General features: G+C 35.9%; 1 protein-coding gene across 5 annotated transcripts in view; it reads right to left on the minus strand.

Moving 5' to 3' along the window:
• CERKL (ceramide kinase like) overlaps positions 1 to 21,514 on the minus strand; it is a 119,308-nt gene that overhangs the window by 6,560 nt on the left and 91,234 nt on the right. For 3 of the 5 annotated variants that reach the window (XM_016950127.4, XM_063790622.1, XM_024354970.3), the window contains 7 exons: positions 14,191 to 14,333; positions 5,239 to 5,313; positions 4,290 to 4,467; positions 4,153 to 4,212; positions 3,412 to 3,437; positions 3,208 to 3,316; positions 294 to 390 (listed from right to left, as the gene is read on the minus strand). In XM_016950127.4, coding sequence (XP_016805616.1) covers positions 294 to 390; positions 3,208 to 3,316; positions 3,412 to 3,437; positions 4,153 to 4,212; positions 4,290 to 4,467; positions 5,239 to 5,313; positions 14,191 to 14,333 — 688 coding nt within the window. Of the gene's footprint in view, positions 1 to 293; positions 391 to 3,207; positions 3,317 to 3,411; positions 3,438 to 4,152; positions 4,213 to 4,289; positions 4,468 to 5,238; positions 5,314 to 14,190; positions 14,334 to 21,058; positions 21,137 to 21,514 lie in introns of all 5 variants that reach the window. The other 2 variants (XM_016950129.4, XM_016950128.3) reach the window with 2 other exon arrangements.

The raw sequence follows: 21,514 nt of genomic DNA on the forward strand, positions 1-21,514 counted from the left end.
GTAATTTTATCCTTAATTTATTTCACATTGCAATATAACACTACATTTCCTATTTTATCTTTGTGGTTACAGATACATAACCACTAATTCATCATTCAAAAAAGGCCAATCTATATTAATTCTGGCGGATGCTTTTTAAAATTTGGATGAAATAGATTGGGAAAAAGAAGATTAATATATTCAGAAGAAAATAAAACCTTCTTATGAGGCAGGATTCGATGTCAATTCTTGCAGCATCTTTTTCTACATGATTAATAGCTTTGCAAATAAGTAACAAAAAGAATTTACTATACCTGATTTTTTACACTGGCATATCTTTTCAAGTGTTTTATAAATTCTGGCCGAGAAGTGTTTCGGGCAATTATAAGAGCCATACTTCCATTATTTAATCTGAAATTAAATATTTCTATTAGACATTAAGAAGTTTACTAAGAGATTATACCAAAAATTATGACATACTGTTCCTTATAACAAGTATACTGTTTACTGAAAGTATTGGACAAGATAGATAAATCACCATGTTACGTTTACCTAAAATTCATAAACCGTATCTTGCTATTTTTTAAATGATGCAGGCTTTCAAATGAGTTTTATTAAATCACTGGCTTCCTTCTCAATAAGCTCTTACATTAGAGCATTTTACAAAACAAACCATCAAGCGTCCTACTCACATATCAAGACATAATTTAAAATACAATGTAATTAGAAATTCTAAATGTGAAACTATGTTGTTAAAAGATGTATTATAGAAGAGTTAATATGCACAAGTGGTGTAACAAATAGCTCAACATTTTCTAAAATCTAAAGTGTGATTTAAATATTTATTTATAGACAGAAGGTCTAAGTGACATAGGAAATGAAATAAATCAAAGTGGCCTTTGGATGGATGAAATGGAGTGAACAAATGCTGCCACACATGTTCAGTTAAATGACTGAACATTTTAATCTTGCATAACTGTTCCATCCAATATAAGAGAGTGAAAATTCAGAGGTGTGATTTAGTGCCAAAACAGCCACTCACAAATGCATCAAGCTATAGAATGCAGTTTGCAGAAATACATACAAATGACTTCTAGCTTGATTTCAGTGCAAACATGAAGTTAATCTAAGAATAACAACAAAATAAAAAAAGAGCTCTTAGTATCTTATGAAAGCTCAGGTCAGAGCTGTAAGGGACCTTAGAGATTATCTCATCATTCGCTCATTTCATGTAGAAGGAAAAGACAACTCCAAGTTTAAGTGATTTGTTCAAAGGCACACAGAGAAAAAATGGTCATCAGCACCAATACTCCAGGTGCTCCGTATGCTTTCCATCATGCTTCTTCTTCCCAATTAAAAATAAACAGCACCAAAACGTTCATGGTAGTGTTACTGTGCATCTTTAATTGCATAATTTATAAACATTAAAAGCACTATCCTATGCCTGCTTTGCAATATTTACTTGAAATAGAAACACAACTTACATGGCTGGCACTGCTTTAAATGTCTCACATATATGAACACATTTAATCTTAGAATACTTAGAATATAAGAATATTAGTTCCTACTGGCAATTTGCACTGAGATATTTTAACATAAATTATTATTTATCATGGTGGGGGAAAAAGAAGAAAGTGAAATCTCCTGTTCAATCATCCTGAATCATCAGAAGCTACATCTCTGAAAAATCTCCGGTCAAATGAGTCTTGATCAAAAGGTCTTTGCAAAGATGGCATGTTGTGATTATAAACCACAGAAGAAATCTCTAATTAGTCATCCTTCTCTGAAAAATTCATTAATACTGATTAAGCCTGCAGAGTCAACAGTGGAATTCTAGTCAAGCGGAACATTTACGGAGTGGCTTTGAAGGAGCTATGAATCGATTGTTCCCAGAAGAGCAGGTCTACCCTCCCAAGAAGGTCCTTAAACAAACAGGGTTAGATAAACATTGTCTCAAGTCCTGCCAAACATAGCTCCTTGGTCAGCTAGCCACGTCTTCAAGTTTAGTCAGGGAAACTACATTACGAAAGCACACAGCTATCTAGGATTTCTGAAGGTGTCGGGGAAAACCACCAGGCTCAATTTCTAAATCACACAAGGTTCAAAATACTCCTTTGAAGTTTTAGCACTAGATGTAATTAATGAGGACCTTGCCATCTGGGTTTTCAATATCAAAGTTTGCAGTTTCTCTTTTTTCTTCTCTAACTTTGAATATTTCCCCGTTTATTGCCTATATTTCACAACACTCAGGATCCTTTCTCCTACAGTCTACAGGATTGGATTCAGGAAAGAAATATTTTCAGCCCCATAATGGACAGCTGATTAAGAATGTGCAAGACAAGGAATGTCTATATCCTATGGATAAAAAGATATATATAAGATGTCTCATATTTTATTCAATTGAAAATGTGGGCAGGAGATTGATATGCACTACTATTCACATTAAATAGAACTGAAATGTTTCTTTTGACTAAAGGTATCTGATACGGTTTGGCTTTGTGTTCCCACTCAAATCTCATCTTGTAGCTCTCATAATTCCCATGTGTTGTGGGAGAGACCTGGTGGGAGATAACTGAATCATGGGGGTGGGTCTTTCCTGTGCTGCTCTCATGGTAATGAATAAGTCTCATGAGATCTGATGGTTTTAAAAATAGGAGTTTCCCTGCACAAGCTCTCTTGTCTGCCGCCATGTGAGATGTGACTTTCATCTTCCACCATGATTGTGGAGCCTCCCCAGCAACGTGGAACTGTAAGTCCATTAAACCTCTTTCTTTTGTAAATTACCCAGTCTCGGGTATGTCTTTATCAGCAGCATGAAAACAGACTAATACAGTATCAAATATACATATGTGTGATTTTCATGCTAAGGATATTTATGTTTGCATTAAAGTTGGAAAGCAAAGACATTCACAAGAAATATCAGTATTTAATATAATGTTCTCCACAACTAAATGAATAAATCAAGTAAAGTAGGCATAAAATTCTATCAATAAAACTTAGGAAATATTATTTTAGCCTCAGTGACGTTAAATAGTCAATGATTATCTGATAATTATTCCAGTTCAACAGTTGTTCTCAACCTCCTGTGATGACAAATCCCTTAGAATCTCTAATATACAAAGATAAACTACCTGTTAAGTTTCTAGCTAACCAACAGTTAATTGGATATCCTGGAAAAAAATGGTCTATAAGAAATGTATCAACAATTCAATAAAAATGCTTACTAACCTGGTATTAGGTGCCAAGCCTCTAGGTGCCACTGAACACAGGCAAGGAATTGCCATAATGCTGACATTCAAGAACTGACCCTGGATCATTTGCCATTGATCATTACAGTCTAAAGGTAATGAAAGTGATTGGTTATTTTCCCTCACCAGAGCAAAATATCAACAGAACCTGGCACAGTTCTCAAGGAGATACTTTTCGACTCACCAGATTTGGGAGATCCCTGTGCCCTCCTAAAAGAAGGAAAACAAAACAAAGACATAAAACAGGTAACGCGCGCACAGACACACACACACACACACGCACACACACACAAATCTATTAAATATGAGAAAATTAGAGAACTCATCATTACATATGTTAAATACTTTCTTCAATTAGATAGTAAGTAAAAACGTGTACAATTTTGTTGCTGCCAACATAATGTGTTGATTCATTTAAAGGTAAACTAGTATTATAAGGAATAATAATGTACTATTTCTTCAAAGACTATAACCCTTCTTTAATATGGCTTTAATATTTGTATTACACACTAGACCAAAATTATCACGAGGGACAAAACTGTGTGTTTTGTTCATTTTTTGGTGCATTGTTGTATTCAAAGTGCCTGGCATATAGTAGGCACTCAAAAGAAAAGGGAAAGGGAAAAGGAAAGAAAGGGAAAAAAATAAAGGAAAGGAAAGAAAGGGGAAGGGAAGGGAAAAAGAGAACGGAAGGAGGGAGGGAGAGACAGAGGGGGAAGGAAGGGAGGAAAGAAGGAAGGAAAAAGAGAAAAAGGCTGAGTGAGTAGTTGTTTGCTTACTAGGACCTGTAAGAGTCTGTGATTCTATATTCTTTACTACTATGTTAGAAAAATAACCAAAGATCCTAAGTCTGATCAATTGTTTGTCAGAATGTTTTATGCTTTAAAGATATAGGTTATCTGTATTACATTGAGTTTTTACCTACCTTTCTTGCACATCATCAGAGCTGTTAAATGGTAAAAATGATATTTCACAGTCTTCTGCCCTAAAATGTAATGAAATTTGTTATTAACAGTCATTGAACCTGGGATACAAAATTTTTGGTTTAAGAAAAAGACTTACTTAAGTTTTGCCAGTGCCTTAACAACAGCAAAATCTCTCCGTTGGTTAGGGGACATCCATCGATATTTTTCTGCCAGAGCCAAAGTTCTTCCACCAAAGCCAAACATGGCTGAGAACCCAAAGCGAAGAAGCTTGCCAGCGGTGCTGAAGGTGCAGACGTCGACCAGCTGTACATGCCCTTGAATATTACATTAAATATTAATCAGTGAGTACAGTAGGACTTGTATCAAAACAGCAAACATAAGAGAGCATATTTATTGGCTTATAGGAGAATATCTCAAGGTACTGTAGACCATGAACATCCTCACTTTCTCTTCAGTTCCCTTTACCTATAACTACAATAATTACCATTTTTAACTTGTTCAGGTACTAGTGAAGAAACACAGAGTACTAAATTTTTCAGCTTATTGCTATTTCCTATAAAACATGGTCAAAGAAACAAAGTTAAAGTAGATAGGCAAGGTAAACACAGATTTAACATTAGTTTGGTGTTACATATACCTGAGCTTATATGCTTTTTACCAATTGGAATAATACAATATCTATAGACATCTACTGGCTGAAATTTTTTTCTGGTTATGTTTTTTCATTAATAACATAATCCTAGTCCTAGAGTCTTGGTACAGTCCTACATCAGTGTTGGATATACTTAAGGAGTATACATTAATATTCTTCATCTGGTTATAAAATTATTATTTTGAGCACACTACAATAATTTTTTTCTATAGAGATTACAATAAAACTTCATTTACTGCTCTTTACAAAGCAAGTATTTTGAAAAGACAGGCAATCCACATAGTAAAGCATTGCTTTTTGGTTTTTTAGTCAAACATTACTCTAAGAGACAAAGAACCTGCCTTTTCTTAAAGTCTGATGGAAATAAGATGGCCTTCCTTATATAAATCAACATTTCCTTATAAAATATGAGCTGCTTTGGAAGAATTCTTACCCATTATAATGTGCAATGTTGCAGTTATCACATGAGGAACTCCATGAAGAGAATGTGCCAATACATTGGTAGATCCTGCCAAAGCAATTTTAAAACATGCACTATTAGGGTAGAATGTGTTCAAATTAGCATTTGCTTTTACTTTATGTAGATGTCATTCTGCAATGTTCAGATGAAAAATAAACGAGAATTTATAAAATCAGGAAAGTTAATGTGAATATTAGAAGTTTAAGTTCTTATTCACAGTATAGATGCACATCAAATGTCTACACATTTGTTGAATATTTAAAATACTTAGAAATTTAAAAATAGTTTATAGTAACCGCTTACAGCTTTTTTGATCACGAATGTCTATTTTCTACCTCCCAAATGCTAGCTATATCAAAGCCCACTCCATCCCAACCTTAATGAATGGGTTTTTAGCTTCAATGCCAAAATGAGGATCAACAGCAAAAGGGTGCCTCTGGGGAGCAGAGACAAATGCATACATAAATAAAAGAGAAAATAATCCAAATAATAACTCAGAAAAATAAAATAACTACAAACTACAAAGAATATGCTCTAAACACATTTAATGAATCTTAGAGGTAAGCTCTTAGCCAAATGAGAATCCCCTCTGTTATCTGACAAATGTCTCCTACATTGAAGAAAATGTTTAATTCAATTGTATTTCCCATGTATGAAGATTTGTATTTGAAACATTATGATTTCTAATTTTCATGATTATTAGAATTTAAGACACACCTGAATTTTCCCCACCAGTCCACAGAGGCAAAGAGCACCCTAAGTCAGGCCCCTTTAATGTTTACGTGTAACTGAAATCTGAGATACAGGGGACTATACCAGCTAGCCCTTCCCATTCCCAGGAGGCTAAAGAGAATTTAAAATTATTAAGAACAGAATGAATGAAGCTACAATTTTTCTTGAATTAAAGAATATAATAAGTAAGTCCAATAATAGCCAAGAGCTGTGAAACCATGGATGTGGTGTGTTCCAGTTATGAAGGCAAAGACCAGTCCTCTGGATTTTGTTAATCAGAAGCATTCCTATGTGATCATACATAATTGCTTCAATTTGCGTTACTTTGAACTGATATGTACTTGGGTTGCTAAATTGGAGAAGCTGAGGCAGCTTAGCCATTATCAACCAAGAGGTCATTAATATCATAATTTTTTAGGTAACTAAGAATAAGCATATTTAATTATTATTAATTATAAATAAGCACAATTACTTCTAGTAATACCAGTGCAAAGAAAAGTTTATTTTAAGTAAATGGCAAACTGGTTCCAACTGATTCACCAAAAGGCAAGTTATGCTGTGACCCTTGTTACTCAAAATACGGCCTACTGTCAAACAGGAATGACAATACTTGAGTGCTTATTAAAATTACTCTCATGAGTTGAGAAACAATGTCTTGTTCCTCAAGAAGACAATAATACTCATTCTCACCACTGTCATTAAAATAGTACTGGAAGTTCTAGCCAGAGCAATTAGGCAAGAGAAAGAAAGAAAAGGCTTGCAAATCATAAAGACGGAAGCTAAATTGCCTTTGTTTGTAGGCATGATCTTATTTATTTAGGAAACCCTAAAGGCTCCATGAATGAATTGTCAGAGCTAATAAACAAACTCAGTTAAGTTGCAGGACACAAAATCAACACACAAAAATCAGTAGCATTTCTGTACACTTACAACTATCTGAAAAAGAAATCAAGAAAACAATCCCTGCACAGCAAAATAAACCATCATCAGAGTGAACAGGCAACCTACAGAATGGGAGAAAATTTTTGCAATGTACCCATCTGACAAAGGTCTAACATCCAGAATCTACAAGGAACTTAAACATATTTATAAGAAAAAAAAAATTCCATCAAGAAGTGAGCAAAGGATACGAACAGACACTTCTCAAAAGAAGACATTTATGTGGCCAACAAACATATTAAAAAAAGCTAAATATCACTGATCATCAGAGAAATGCAAATCAAAACCACACTCACACCAGTCAGAATGGAGATTATTAAAAAGTCAAGAAACAATAGATGCTGGCAAGGCTGTGGAGAAATGGGAATAATTTTACACTGTTGGTGTAATGAGATATCTGGGGGGTGGGACCCAAGTCTAAACATAAAAGTTTTATACATCTTATACACATAGCCTGAAGATAATTTTATATAATATTTAAAATATTTTTCTATATGAAACAAAGGTTTGACTGCACTTTGACTGCTACCCGTCACATGAGGTGTGGAATTTTCCAATTGTGGCATCATGCTGGCACTCAAACATTTCTAATTTTGTAGCATTTTGGATTTTAAGTCTTCAGATTAGGGACAATCAGCTTGTTTATATACACAATGGAATACTATTTGGCATTAAAGAGGTCCTGTCATTTACAACATGTGGATAAACCTGGAGGACATTATGCTAGGTGAAATAAGACAGGCACAGAAAGACAAATACCACATGATCTTACTTTTATGTAGAATCTGAAAAACTTAAACTCATAAAAGCGAAGAGTAAAATAGTGGTTACTGGGGCTAATGGGTGGGAAGGATTGGGGAGATACTGGTCCAGGATATAAAATTTCAGATAAAAGGAATAAATTCAAGAGATCTGTTATACAACCTAGTGACTATAGTTGATATGGTTAGGCTTTGTGTCCCTACCCAAATCTCATCTTGAATTTTAATCCCCATAATCCCCACATGTAAGGGAGAGACCAGGTAGGAGTAATTGAATCATGGGGGTGGTTTCCCCCATGCTGTTCTTGTGATAGTGAGTGAGTTCTCATGATATCTGATGGTTTTATAAGGGACTCTTCCCCACTTCACTCAGCATTTCTCCTTCCCGCCACCTTGTGAAGAATGTGCCTTGCTTTGCCTTCCACCATGGTTGTAAGTTTCCTGAGGCCTCCCCAGCCATGCTGAACTGCAAGTCAATTAAATCTCTTTCCTTTATAAATTACCCAGTCTTGGGTATTTCCTTATAGCAGCATGAGAACAGGCTAAAACAATAGTTAGTAACAATGTATTATATACTTGGAAATTTCTAAGGGAGATTTTCAGTGTTCTCAATGTAAAATCAGTATGTGATCATTATGTCAATTTTATGCATGTTTATCTTTAGCCATTTCACAATGTATACATGTTTCAAAACATCACATTGTACACAATAAATATATAAAATTTTTGTCCATTTAAAAATAAGGATAATAGGTATTAAAAAAGTAATAGCAGTATTAATGGAAGTAAAAAAAATATTATTTTTAAAATGTTGCCTCTCAGGCCCCATTCCAGACACACTGATTCAGAGTCTGCAATTTATTAGATCCCCAGGTGGTTTGTATGCACAGTGACTTGGTGAGAAACTCCTCTGGAATGCATGGTCCAAGCAGCATCATTACCTGGGAGCTTGTTAAAAACGTACATTCCTGGGTTCTACCTCCAACTCATGGAATCAGAATGTGTTTGGAGGAGGGAGGACCCAGGTATCTCTGTTTTAGCAAGTTCACAAGGTGAGTCTATGGACCCTAAGTTCTGAGAACAAGTAGTGTAGAAACCTGTTACTCAGTGGATCTTTATCCAGGTCTTTCCAATGATCTTGTGGCCCTCTACAGCCTGCCCTTTGACCATCTAATTGCTAATAAATCTGGAATGGATCGGGAGAAAAGGAAGAAACAGTCAATCCATTGTGCTTCCCAATCAGATTTGTGGTAAAGATTTTGGAGGAGGCCACATAATTAGAGTCAGATATATTTAGGATTATCGATGGATTACAGTACTCCATGAAACACATTTCCTCCATTACCATGGTTAATTATGAGTAGACCGTAAAAGCATTCCTCTAGAAAGGCTATTAAAAAACATAATGTAATGTCATGTGCAATAGAGAATGACACATATCATGACTTAAGAAAATAAAGACCATTTATTCCCTGTGAGTTTGAAGTATGGTGAGTATGCCCAAGTACAAAATTTTTTTAGAATGCTAGAGATGGCTTTCAAAATTGTTTATGTCTTCTCAGGCTTTGCAACTTTTCTCTAATTCTGTAGAAGTTGGCAGTGATAACAGACATGACTAGAAGTCAGAAAATTATTTTAGTCATTGACTACTCATTAATCTGTATCTTAGTCTTTAAATGTGGTTTTTGACACTCTGAAGAAAAAAGGAAAGTTTATGAGAACGTATATGTAAAATTGCAAAACGATAGCTTGTTCTATATTTTGTTGGGATAATCTGAAAGATGGATTACATTTTGTTTCAGGAAACTGTACTCTATTTGAAAAGATGTCTACATGCCAAAAGAACATGCTGCTCACATAAATAACAATGGCGTAATTTTAATGTTCTCACAAAAGCTATAAATGTTCTACCTCAAGGTAAACATTTTAATTAGCCTGAAAGTTATTTTTCTTAACACTACCAGAAACTTTGCCTACCACTCCCTCCTGAGAGCTCTTAAAATGTTCCAAATACAAAAAAGTAAGGACAGAAGTAGCAGTTCATGTAAAGAATTACTGATGAAATACCAGGGAGCAACTATGGAGGCAAAAAAAAAAAAAAAAAAAAATTGTCCTTGGAAGTGCAAGCACTTCTGCAGAACAATTAACTTAATTAACCAGATACCATGAATATTCATAAGGCTGTTAATGTCTCCCACATCCAAACAGATAAATGTGATGTAATGACTTCCTAGTCAAGCATATCTAAAATTCTCATGAAAACGGCACCTACACTTTGGTTCTTTGCCTGAAATATCATAGAAATTAACAGTCCCTCGGCAATATTTTATTCTCCTCAAATTAATTGGAAAGCATGAATTTATTTATGCAAACTCTATAGGAATATATGGTTCACAGCCATCAGTATGTGGCTTGAGCCTTGTTTTACAACAACTGGATTGCTTTTTTATTTTTATGTCCTCTCAGGCTTTTTTCTCCATTCCCCCTCCCCCTTTTAATCAGAGTCTCTCAGTATAGTTCCTTAGCACCAGTTCCCATAGCAACAAACACCATTCCTAATGGCCAGCAGTTCAAATACAGGCTTCTCCACATCTGATCCATTTGAGTCTAACCATAATTCAGCAGCTTAGTCTGTTGGCTCAGTGGATTAATTTACTAAACACTCTCCCTCTGGGTGTCTCTCTCCAGGAGGCAAATGGCTTCAAAGGCACACTGTCTCCTCATGTTCAGCTTGAAAACTTCCTGCCTAGTTCTAGTCCCCATTCTCTATCAAAAGCCCTGACTAGGCATACAGTCTTCATATTAAATATACCCCACACATGACTTTCCCCTCCTATTAGATGGAATTAGAATGCTAGAACTCCTATGCAATGACCAGAATTTTGGCAGCATACTGTGTCTTCTAAACAAGACATGTTAAAATGGCATTACTACAAATATCCAAAGAATACATAAAATGCTCCCCAAATCAGAAATACTCTTCAAAATTATAATAGTGATAAAACTAAATGCTATTCCTTTATAAAATCTGAATTACATACTAAAACATAAGAATAACCACCAGTTTTTATAGCCAACCACCAAATTTATGTCAAAGGCATACCTGTAGGGACACCCATCTTTCTATTTCTGATGTATGGCAGTCAATGAATGACCTCAGGAATTTAAGTACTAATGAAGTGTCCTAAGCACATCCACTTTGCATGGAAGGAAATGTTGGAAAGTTTCCACCATTATAGTCAGAACTACTAAAGTAAAGCAAAAAGGTCAAGAAATAAAATGCCATGAAAAGATGGCCCAAAATGCATCATTTTTCTCTTTGAGTCAAAATCATCTTGGTGTCTTCTACTTAGAAACCATTTTAGGTTTTCCTATATACTCTAGAATTATCAGATTATATCTGAATATCTCTCTCCTTTTAAATTCTGACTTTCTGAAAGACTTTACACTCTAAAAGGGCATTTGAATATCTTATGCTCTGTCAACTTATCGACAATACTAAGTATTCTAAAATCCATACTAAATGAATAGGGTTATCAAAATATGAATTTTTTTCAACAATGTGCATTATTTTCTATAATCATAGGGAAAAATATTTTGCTTTTTTTAGTGATAATGTGTGACTTTTTAAAAGTTGATTCTTGTAATAGCCCTATGGGGATGGACATTATTAAACTTTTTTTTTTTTTTTTGAGACAGCCTCGCTCTGTCGCCCAGGCTGGAGTACAGTGGCACAATCTCAGCTCACTGCAACCTCTGCCTCCCAGGTTATTCTCCTGCCCCAGCCTCCCCAGTAGCTGGGATCACAGGCGCATACCACCATGCCCAGCTCATTTTTGTATTTTTAGTAGAGATAGGGTTTCACCACGTTGGCCAGGCTGGTCTTCAACTCCTGACCTCAGGTGATCCACCACCTCGGCCTCCCAAAGTGCTGGGATTACAGGTATAAGCCACTGCACCCGGCCTTATTAAACCTTTTAAATGTGTAATCAAGACTAATAAAGGCTAATTACCCACCCAAAGTCAAGTACCAAACTGAAATTCAAGTCCAGTCTCTCTTACCCTTAATGTCTACTCTGCCAGGCTATTGAATACCTCAAGTAATGCTATTTTGCCTAATTTTCCTTTATTTATATATATATATATGAATATTCATAAGGCTGTATATGTATATTATATATATATAATACTTTAAATTCTAGGGTACATGTGCACAACGTGCAGGTTTGTTACATATGTATACATGTGCCATGTTGGTGTGCTGCACCCATTAACTCGTCATTTGCATTAGGTATTTCTCCTAATGTTATCCCTCCCCACCTTCCCCCACCCAACAACAGGCCCCAGTGTGTGATGTTCCCCTTCCTGTGTCCAAGTGTTCTCATTGTTCAATTCCCACCTATGAGTGAGAACATGCGGTATTTGGTTTTTTGTCCTTGTGATAATTTGCTGAGAATGATGGTTTCCAGCTTCATCCATGTCCCTACAAAGGGCATGAACTCATCATTTTTTATGGCTGCATAGTATTCCATGGTGTATATGTGCCACATTTTCTTAATCCAGTCTATCATTGTTGGACATTCAGGTTGGTTCCAAGTCTTTGCTATTGTGAGTAGTGCCACAATAAACATACATGTGTATGTGCCTTTATAGCAGCATGATTTATATTCCTTTGGGTATATACCCAGTAATGGGATGGCTGGATCAAATGGTATTTCTAGTTCTAGATCCCTGAGGAATCGCCACACTGACTTCCACAAGGGTTGAACTAGTTTACAGTCCCACCAATAGTGTAAAAGTGTTCCTATTTCTCCAAATCCTCTCCAGCATCTGTTGTTTCCTGACTTTTTAATGATCGCCATTCTAACTGGGGTGAGATGATATCTCATTGTGGTTTTGATTTGCATTTCTCTGATGGCTAGTGATGATGAGCATTTTTTCATGTATCTTTTGGCTGCATAAATGTCTTCTTTTGAGAAGTGTTTGTTCATATCCTTCGCCCACTTGTTGATGGGGTTGTTTTTTTCTTGTAAATTCATTTGAGTTCTTTGTAGATTCTGGATATTAGCCCTTTGTTAGATGAGTAGATTGCAAAAATTTTCTCCCTTTCTGTAGGTTGCCTGTTCACTCTGATGGTAGTTTCTTTTGCTGTGCAGAAGCTCTTTAGTTTAATTAGATCCCATTTGTCAATTTTGGCTTTTGTTGCCATTGCTTTTGGTGTTTTAGACACGAAGTCCTTGCCCATGCCTATGTCCTGAATGGTATTGCCTAGGTTTTCTTCTAGGGTTTTTATGGTTTTAAGTCTAATGTTTAAGTCTTTAATCCATCTTGAATTAATTTTTGTGTAAGGTGTAAGGAAGGGATCCTGTTTCAGCTTTCTGCATATGGCTAGCCAGTTTTCCCAGCACCATTCGTTAAATAGGGATGAGTGATTGTGTAACACAATCAGCTTTTGAATGATGTTTCCTTCTTTTCTGGATCACAGTGTTGCTCTAACGGTTCTCCATGTCTCTGACCTCTACTTTCTCCTGCTCCCATCCTCTAATCATTCCACATGGTGAGGCAAAATGAATCCTCCTGGAACAAGCTCCAATCAGGTTGCCCCCTTGCTCTGAAACATCCCATTATTGCCTACTGCTTATCAAATACAATTCAGAGCCCTTACTGTGGCATGCAGGAGCCTCCATGGTTGGGCCTATTTTGATACCATTATCTTCCACTGAATGGCCTTTTCACTATTCCTCAAACACTCCTGGGTTTTGCCTTTGCTTTATTACTTTTGCAGCCAAGAAAATAACTCATTCTCACCTTTTCAGGCCAGCTCCAACCCATTTTAAGACCCAATCCAAGTGTCATTTACTATATAAAGTCTTCTTTACATGCATTCACTTAATAGGCTTCACTGAGCATCACTGTGGCATAGTCTATTTTAGATGCTGAAAAATGGCAGTGAGTAGAAAGATTAAAAAGCCTTGCCCTTAAGAATCTCAACCTTCCAAACCTTATCTTCCCTTCCAGTCACAAATAATTTTGGCATTCTCAAGGTTATCTGGTTATACGTCAATTATGCAAGTTACCATATTCACCTCATATGGAATTGTAAGCAGCTAGACTGGAGTGGCCCTGTTTTGAAACTTCCTACCTGGTACTGTGTAATCAACAGATTTTTTATGCGAAGGGAGAATAATAACCATTCCATATACTGATGGTTTAACTATATATTAAACCCTTTACTAAACCAAACGTTAGCACTACGATAACCTTGTAATAAAGTGAATAATATATCTGTGATCCCTATTCTATAGATTAGAAAAATAAGGCTCAAAGAGATTAAATGACTTGTCAAAAGTCTCACATTTGCTAGTGGGGATGCCAGAAGTCTGGATCTTTCAAAGTCTGTTCATTAATTCTGTGTTGTGCTGTCTAGGTTAGCAAGTAAGAAAGGAAAAGAGGGAGAAGGGTCAGTTTAATGAATCTGTAGCCACTCCCTTGCCTGCTGGTATTAAGCCAAGTGGAAGCTGTGCTCTGACAGGAGTCAGGATTCGGTCTGTTTCCATCCCAGCATTCTTCTGAGCTCTCAGAAGCAAAGCATGGGCTACTTCGCTAGCAGATCCATCTCCACCAACACAGACAACACTAGAAAAATACAAATCAAGCAAAGAAGGCAAAACTTCAGAATGATTGGTAATAAGTCATGAAATCTAGACTTCAAAATAGTTTACTAATTTGTAGTCTATGTGCATAACTGCTCACATGTACCTTCAAACATGTTAATATGTGTCAATGGGTAAGAAACAAACACAACACAGGTAAGTTTACTTCACAAATATAATAACTAGATAATTCCCCATAGACAAAATAGCTTTAAGTGTGTTAAGAGATATGAAAACTTTTGAACATGTTAACTCACATCTGACCAGCGTTTTGCTCTGTTAACATCCAAAAGCATATAATTCTCATTTCTTGTTAATAATACTGTCATCTGCAATTCATTTAACTAACACCAACCAAAGTCATAAAATCCTGCTAATTCTCAATAAAGCTCTGAAAAGACAGATAGCAATAAAAATCATATAAAATATGAAGCTTTAAGAAACTGCTAATTATCATTACTATATGAATGTAGTAATTACAAACCTGACCTGAATTTCATCTCCTTGACATTATGGCTATACGGTGCTTCTAGATGTAATACTATTAGCCTTTGATCCTAGATAGTACTACTAGTATATTTTTTAAGACTTTATGTCAAGTAGACTATGGGGGCAGAATCCATTAAAATAACACAGAAGTACCAGAAATTCATTTCATAATCATTTATGTTCAAAAGAAGCAAAATATTCTTACGTATCAAAATGTCACCAGTTAACCCAATGGAAAGTGGATTTTGCCTCAGTGAAAGCAGGTGTCACAACTCAAGGGCTACAAGGGCCCAGCAGGAATGGAAGAGTAGGCTCAATCTAAAGGCACAGCCACTTCTTCGCTGTGGCCCACTCACATCACGTGTGAGGCCTAATGGGCCCAGACTGGTTTTCCTACAGAAGCCAGAGATTCTGTTTTAAGGCTGAGTCTCCTAATTTGTAAATACTAGCAACTAGCATTCAATATATTTAAAAACACTATTTCAAACAAAACTGTCTATGGGCCACAGTCAGCAGTAGTTACTGGTTCTCTAAGTTTAGGAAGCTCTGGAGGGTGGTGACCAAAGGCTGAAAGTGTCTTTCCAGTCAGTTCCCACCATCTTTCTCTCGGCCATCTATTCCCTCTAGTCCCCATCTTCCTCATCCCACTAGCTCCACATAGCCTGGGCAATCCAAGTCTACTCTGGTTAGAAGACTCAAGATATGACCCAGGTCATGTTTGATTAGGTGTGTTTTATTCTTATGTCTAAACTGATTCCAGAGGTTCGCAATGTGACCACCTATTCAGAGAAAAGGAATGATGTTTACTAAGGACAAACTATATATCAGGTAGTGTGTTTACTAATTTCTATTAAATCCTCAGAAGTCTGCAAAATAGGACACAGTCCCATCTTTATGAATGAAAAAAACCAAGGTTTGACTTGAAACTTACCTGATTTCAAAAATCTCCATGAGATTTCTAATGTATGAACTTAAACGTAACTCTCAATCCATGGCTGTCTAAATGCTGACATATGGGTGTGACCAAAAAGACTATGTAAAGTCATACCCAAAAAAATCTAATTTAGCACCAAAGAACTTTACCCTTACATACATAGGATGTGAACACTTAACTCCTAGAATCTTGCATACAATTATAGCGTCATGCATATGTTAACATATTGCTAGAGTTATTAGAGGTGGCCTCCCTATGAGCATGTTCTGAAACATCTGAAATTTTGTCATAATACATTCTGTGTTAAATCTTTTGAAACTAATACAAATGACAATTATAACAATAAAGAAATATTTAGTGAATAATTACTATATATATATATCAGACATTTTCCTAAGCACTCTCCATGTATTAACTCATTTAAGTGGAGAAATAACTGTATGCAATAGGTAATATTACCTTCAATTTGCAGATTAGGAAACTAAAACATAGAAAGATAAAGTAACTTTTTCAAGATTGTACCACTAGTAAGTAATAGAACAGGGATTTGAAATAAGACATTTTGGCCTTAGAAACTGCAATATTATTCAATATATTAGATACCTTTTCTATATATGAAACCTAATAAAAATAGCCTTATGAGAATCTTATTATTTTGAAAAACAGTTTACCAGTAGAACCAGTGTGAAATTAAGTGAGTTAGGAAAAATATGTATTTATTTATGTTAACAACTATTCAATCATTAAGATCATGTTCAGGTAAAGTGACTCAACCTAGGAAATAAGTTTTGTAAAACAAAAATAAAATTCTAAGTCGCCAACTAACTGAATGGATCCTCCCCTTTTGGCCATGAAGGTCACAAAGAAAATCTGAAAAACTATTCAGGTCATAACAGGAAGGGAGGTTGGATATGCCTCCTTATACCCTCTTGTCTTTCGGAGTTTAGGTGCAAATGGCCAGCACTGACATTAAGATGTAAATCATTGGCCAGGCGCGGTGGCTCATGCATGCAATTCCAGCACTTTGGGAGGCCAAGGGTGGATCACGAGGTCAGGAGTTCAAGATCATCCTGGCCAACATGGTGAAACCCCATCTCTATTAAAGATACAAAAAATTAGCTGAGCATGGTGGTGCATGCCTGTAATCCCAGCTACTCAGGAGGCTGGGGCAGGAGAATTGCTTGAACCTGGGAGACAGAGGTTGCACTGAGCTGAGATTGCACCACTGCACTCCAGCCTGGGTGACAGGGTGAGAATTTATCTCAAAAAAAAAAAAAAATAGATCATAAGACTGACAAAACAGACTTGGTAGCAATAAGATCCCCAACTCCAACCTGACTCTGGTATAGCATTAAATAACCATTAGCAGGCCCTAGAGGAAATCAAAGTATTTTATCCCAAAACGTATTTTGTTGACATATTTTGAAATGGCCCTGCAGAGCTATCATTTGCAGGAGAAATCTGCATTCTATAGAGAATCTCCTTCCCTTTCCAGGTCTTTTCCTGATCCAGGAGAGATTTAACTAAGAGTTTGATACCTTTTAAGGTCTGATAAGAGATATTGACCACCTATTCTCTCTGAAGCCTGATAACTGGAGGCTTCATCTACATAACAAGAACCTGTGCTTCCACAACCTCATTTATCTTTATTTTTATAATTTTTTATTTTATTTTATTTTTTGAGACAGAGTCTCGCTCTGTTGCCCAGGCTGGAGAACAATGGTGTGATCTCAGCTCACTGCAACCTCTGCCTCCTGGGTTCAAGTGATTCTCCTGCTTCAGCCTCCCAAGTAGCTGAGACTACAGGCACACACCATCACACCCGGCTAATTTTTGCATTTTTACTAGAGACGGGGTTTTGCCATGTTGGCCAGGCTGATCTCAAACTCCTGACCTCAGGTGATCTCGCCTCTTCGGCCTCCTAAAGAGCTGGGATTACAGGTGTGAGCCACTGCTAAGCCACTGCACCCAGCCTACACCACCCCATTTATCTTAACTCAAGCATTTCTTTCTGCTGACTTCTAATCTTTCGGCAAAGCTTATCAACCAACTGACAATCAGAAAATCATTGAATTCATCTGTGAGCTCCCCTTCCCACCAGCTCCATGATATCCCGCCTCTCTGGGCCAAACCAATGAATACCCTACATTTATCGATTTATGTCTTTGGCTATAACTTCTGTATCCCCAAAATGTATAAAACCAAGTTGTAACCCAACTACTGTGGGCACATGTTCTCAGGACCCCCCTGGGGTTATCATAGGCCATGAGCACTCATATTTGGCTCAAAATAAACCTCTTTAAATATTTTACAGTTTGGCTTTTTTCATCAACAGCTTCTTACAAAAATATCACAAGAGTCTAAATATACAAGAAAGGCAAAAAGCAAAGTATTCAATCATTTATAGTGAGTTAATCACACTTGTATCACTCTAAAACATAAACCTTAGAGTAACTAATCCTTTGCATGTGACAAATCTTGTTTTTAAAATAAGTAAACTCCTTGCCATGGCTCCAAACAGAATTATTCTGTCTAGAAAAGAAACACTGGGTGATAATATATCCTTTTTCAAAGAGTGATAAAGATTTTTTTAATGAATGTTTTTATACTTATCTATGAACCCATCATCTATGAAATGTTCAATATATTGTTGTAGTTTTGATTCACAGTTTTTTTCTTTCTGGAAAAGTGTTTGTTTTTGTTTTTGCTTTTTACTTACTAAGTAATACAGATATGTTCAATCTGATAAAATGTCAATATAATCCAAATAATGTCTAGAACATTATGGGTCTAATTAATGGTGAAATGAACAAGAGAAAAGTAACTCAACAATTTTTTTAAAAATTCTGAAACAAATATTAATAGCGAGGAATTCATATATTTACAATTGCATAAAATCTATAGATTTTTAAAACTATACTCACACTTATAAATGCAAGTGTTACTGCTTCAAGTCTATGCAGCTGATACTCTTTTATTTTCCTTCCTAAAACTTCCTACTCATGCCCAGTAAAACAGGGAGCAATATAGAATCTGAAGCTCTCATAAGGTTTAACAGTGGATCTTAGAGTGTTTCCTAGGACACACTGCAGTGGAGAACTAGCTGTCATAAGTGCTGATACACTGTTTCTGTTGGGTTTAGAAATGTCACAAGATGTCTCATAGAAACATATGTAATTCATTAACAAAAATAAATACAACTCCAAAATCTTAGGAAATAGCATTTCTTAAACATTACTTACCAAATTGTTTTGCTTTACTAAATACTATACATAGAATCTTTCTTGGCTCTTAACTTCTTCAGCCTGTATCTAGAAACCAAACTGTTAGGTGATTTCCTAATCACTCCCTATTAATAGTTCCACTAGTGTCAGACGGAGGTGCTTTAGGCCAAAGTTCTTAAAGAAATTTGAGTCTGTCTCTCATCAAAATGCCATAGCATTTTGGGGTTAACCTTCTCTCATCTCTGCACCTTTTCTATAAATTTCCCCCAAAATTTTCCTTTAGCCACTCTTTAGAACAGGTTCAGGAATAGAAAACTCACCAATGTAGAATATTCCATTTTCAAACAATTTTACTTGCAAGAGAATTGTTCCTTTGAACTACCTGAAGAAACTGTTTCTATTATTCTCCTCATATATCTCTCTATGTAATTCTAAGTACAGTGACTTAAAATTGCCAGTTTATTAAGATAATTACTCCAACTACCATATCAGCTTCTACTGGGAAAACTGACCCCACAAAAATAAATAAGCTATTTAAAGTGGTCCCCAACCTTTTTGGCACCAAGGACCTTTTTTTGTGGGAAGATAATTTTTCCATGGACTGCAGGGTGGGGTGGGAGACGGATGGTTTCAGGATGAAACTGTTCCACCTCAGATCATCAAGCATTAGATTCTCATCAAGAGCACGCAACCTAGATCCCTCGCATGACCAGTTATATCCCTCGCGTGCCCAGTTCACAATAGGGTTCGCACTCCCGTGAGAATCTAATGCTGCTGCTGACCTGACAGGAGGTGGAGCTCAGGCGGAAATGATCCCTCTCCTGCCACTCACCTCCTACTGTGCCTCCCAGTTCCTAAAAGGCCACTGACTGATATTCATCTGCAGTCTCAGAGTTGGGGACCCCTGATTTAAAGAGTCTTAGAACACGGAAGATGACTTTCAGTAGAAATTTGAAATTATTGTAAGTCTGAAATAAATCAGCATGCCATAGAGTTTAGAAACACTTACATAACTCAGTTCATATAATGGTTAGGCCAAACTATTTGGTTTATAAAATATAATAACTGAAAAATCTATATATCTTTTAGCTCTACACTGAAAAATAACAACACCTGCCATGAAAAATAAATAAGGATTAAATATGTTCAGGTAAAGAGAAAAATATTACTGTACTACACTTCAGCAATCGTCTTCTTCATTCTGCGAAGTTCTTTTCATCCCTTTACCCAGTACAAATACCAGTAAAACATATTGATAGATACTGCATTCAGCAGAACATTCTGTAATGCTGCTGTGTAAGACCAAGTTTAATATCTGTGATATCTTTATTCTCATTCTTTAATCAAGTTTTGAAGCAGGGACTCATTTGCAATGCAGCTACCTTCATGTACTCATGAGGTCTAGTGAGGGACTATGCAGCATATTCAAATAGGTAGTTGGTATGCATGATTCCCACAAGGACTTTTCTTAAATTGTATACTTGTAAGACAATTTTCTAAATGAAGCCTATTAATGTTTTTGTCTACCTCTAAGTATAAAGTTCTGAAGTAATCTCCTACCCCATATTTTTGATTCCCAATGCTTATATAATATTGCTATCTAGATTTACTTCCCTCAATTAGATTCCTTTTGGAAAAATCATGTTTTACTTACCACATTTTCTTTCTCAACAGCTATTGTTTTCTCCTCATCCAATAAATAAATAAATAAATAAATAAACATTTCTGAAAAACAGCCCTGCCAATACTCCATTTTGATTGCATCACTTCCCTCCCCAGCACATTCAAATCAGTCTTTGGGAAGGTTAATGCCTTTCACTTTGGTAAAAGTACAGACCTAACTCCCTTTCCTGACCTTATGGGTCTTTGCCCCCTGCCCCTCACCATGTAACACAAATAATTCACACACTTGTCAACTTTTTAAATTCTCAAATATCTACTCACGTAAAAAGAACTTCCCTAAAGGAATATAATATGTTTTAGTCTTACACATCAGTCCAACACTTTAGCAAATTGGTTCACCTAATTTTAAAAAATGGCAATGAAATTTATATCACTTGCCTTGGTTCTAACGTTTGCATGCCAGTGAACAACCTCTGTACACTCCAATGTATTACGAACAATGGTTTCCGATGCCCACTGTGAATAACATACCTAAATTGTAGTCACTACATTATGAGATAATTAAAATTATTTCTTATTGTTTCTGGAAATAATGTATTTATTTACTTGTATTTATAAAATATCTTCCCTCAATCTATCACAGACAAATTAACCAATGGGTAGCTATTAAACCTATCAATTAATTTGCAAAAGAAGATCATCATATAGTTATGCCATATGACCAGTATAACATCTTCCATTAGTGCTTCTCTAGATATATGGTAAAAGCAAATAATTATAGATGCAAATGTATGCACATTAGTAAGTATAGAGTAGTACACTGTCATTTCCCAGTATTTTAATAATTAGATTCCTCTTTTTGCTTTCCTATGCCAGATCCTGAGAGATAGATGA

Source organism: Pan troglodytes, chromosome 13 (genome assembly GCF_028858775.2).
Source record: "Pan troglodytes isolate AG18354 chromosome 13, NHGRI_mPanTro3-v2.0_pri, whole genome shotgun sequence".
Taxonomy (NCBI): domain Eukaryota; kingdom Metazoa; phylum Chordata; class Mammalia; order Primates; family Hominidae; genus Pan; species Pan troglodytes.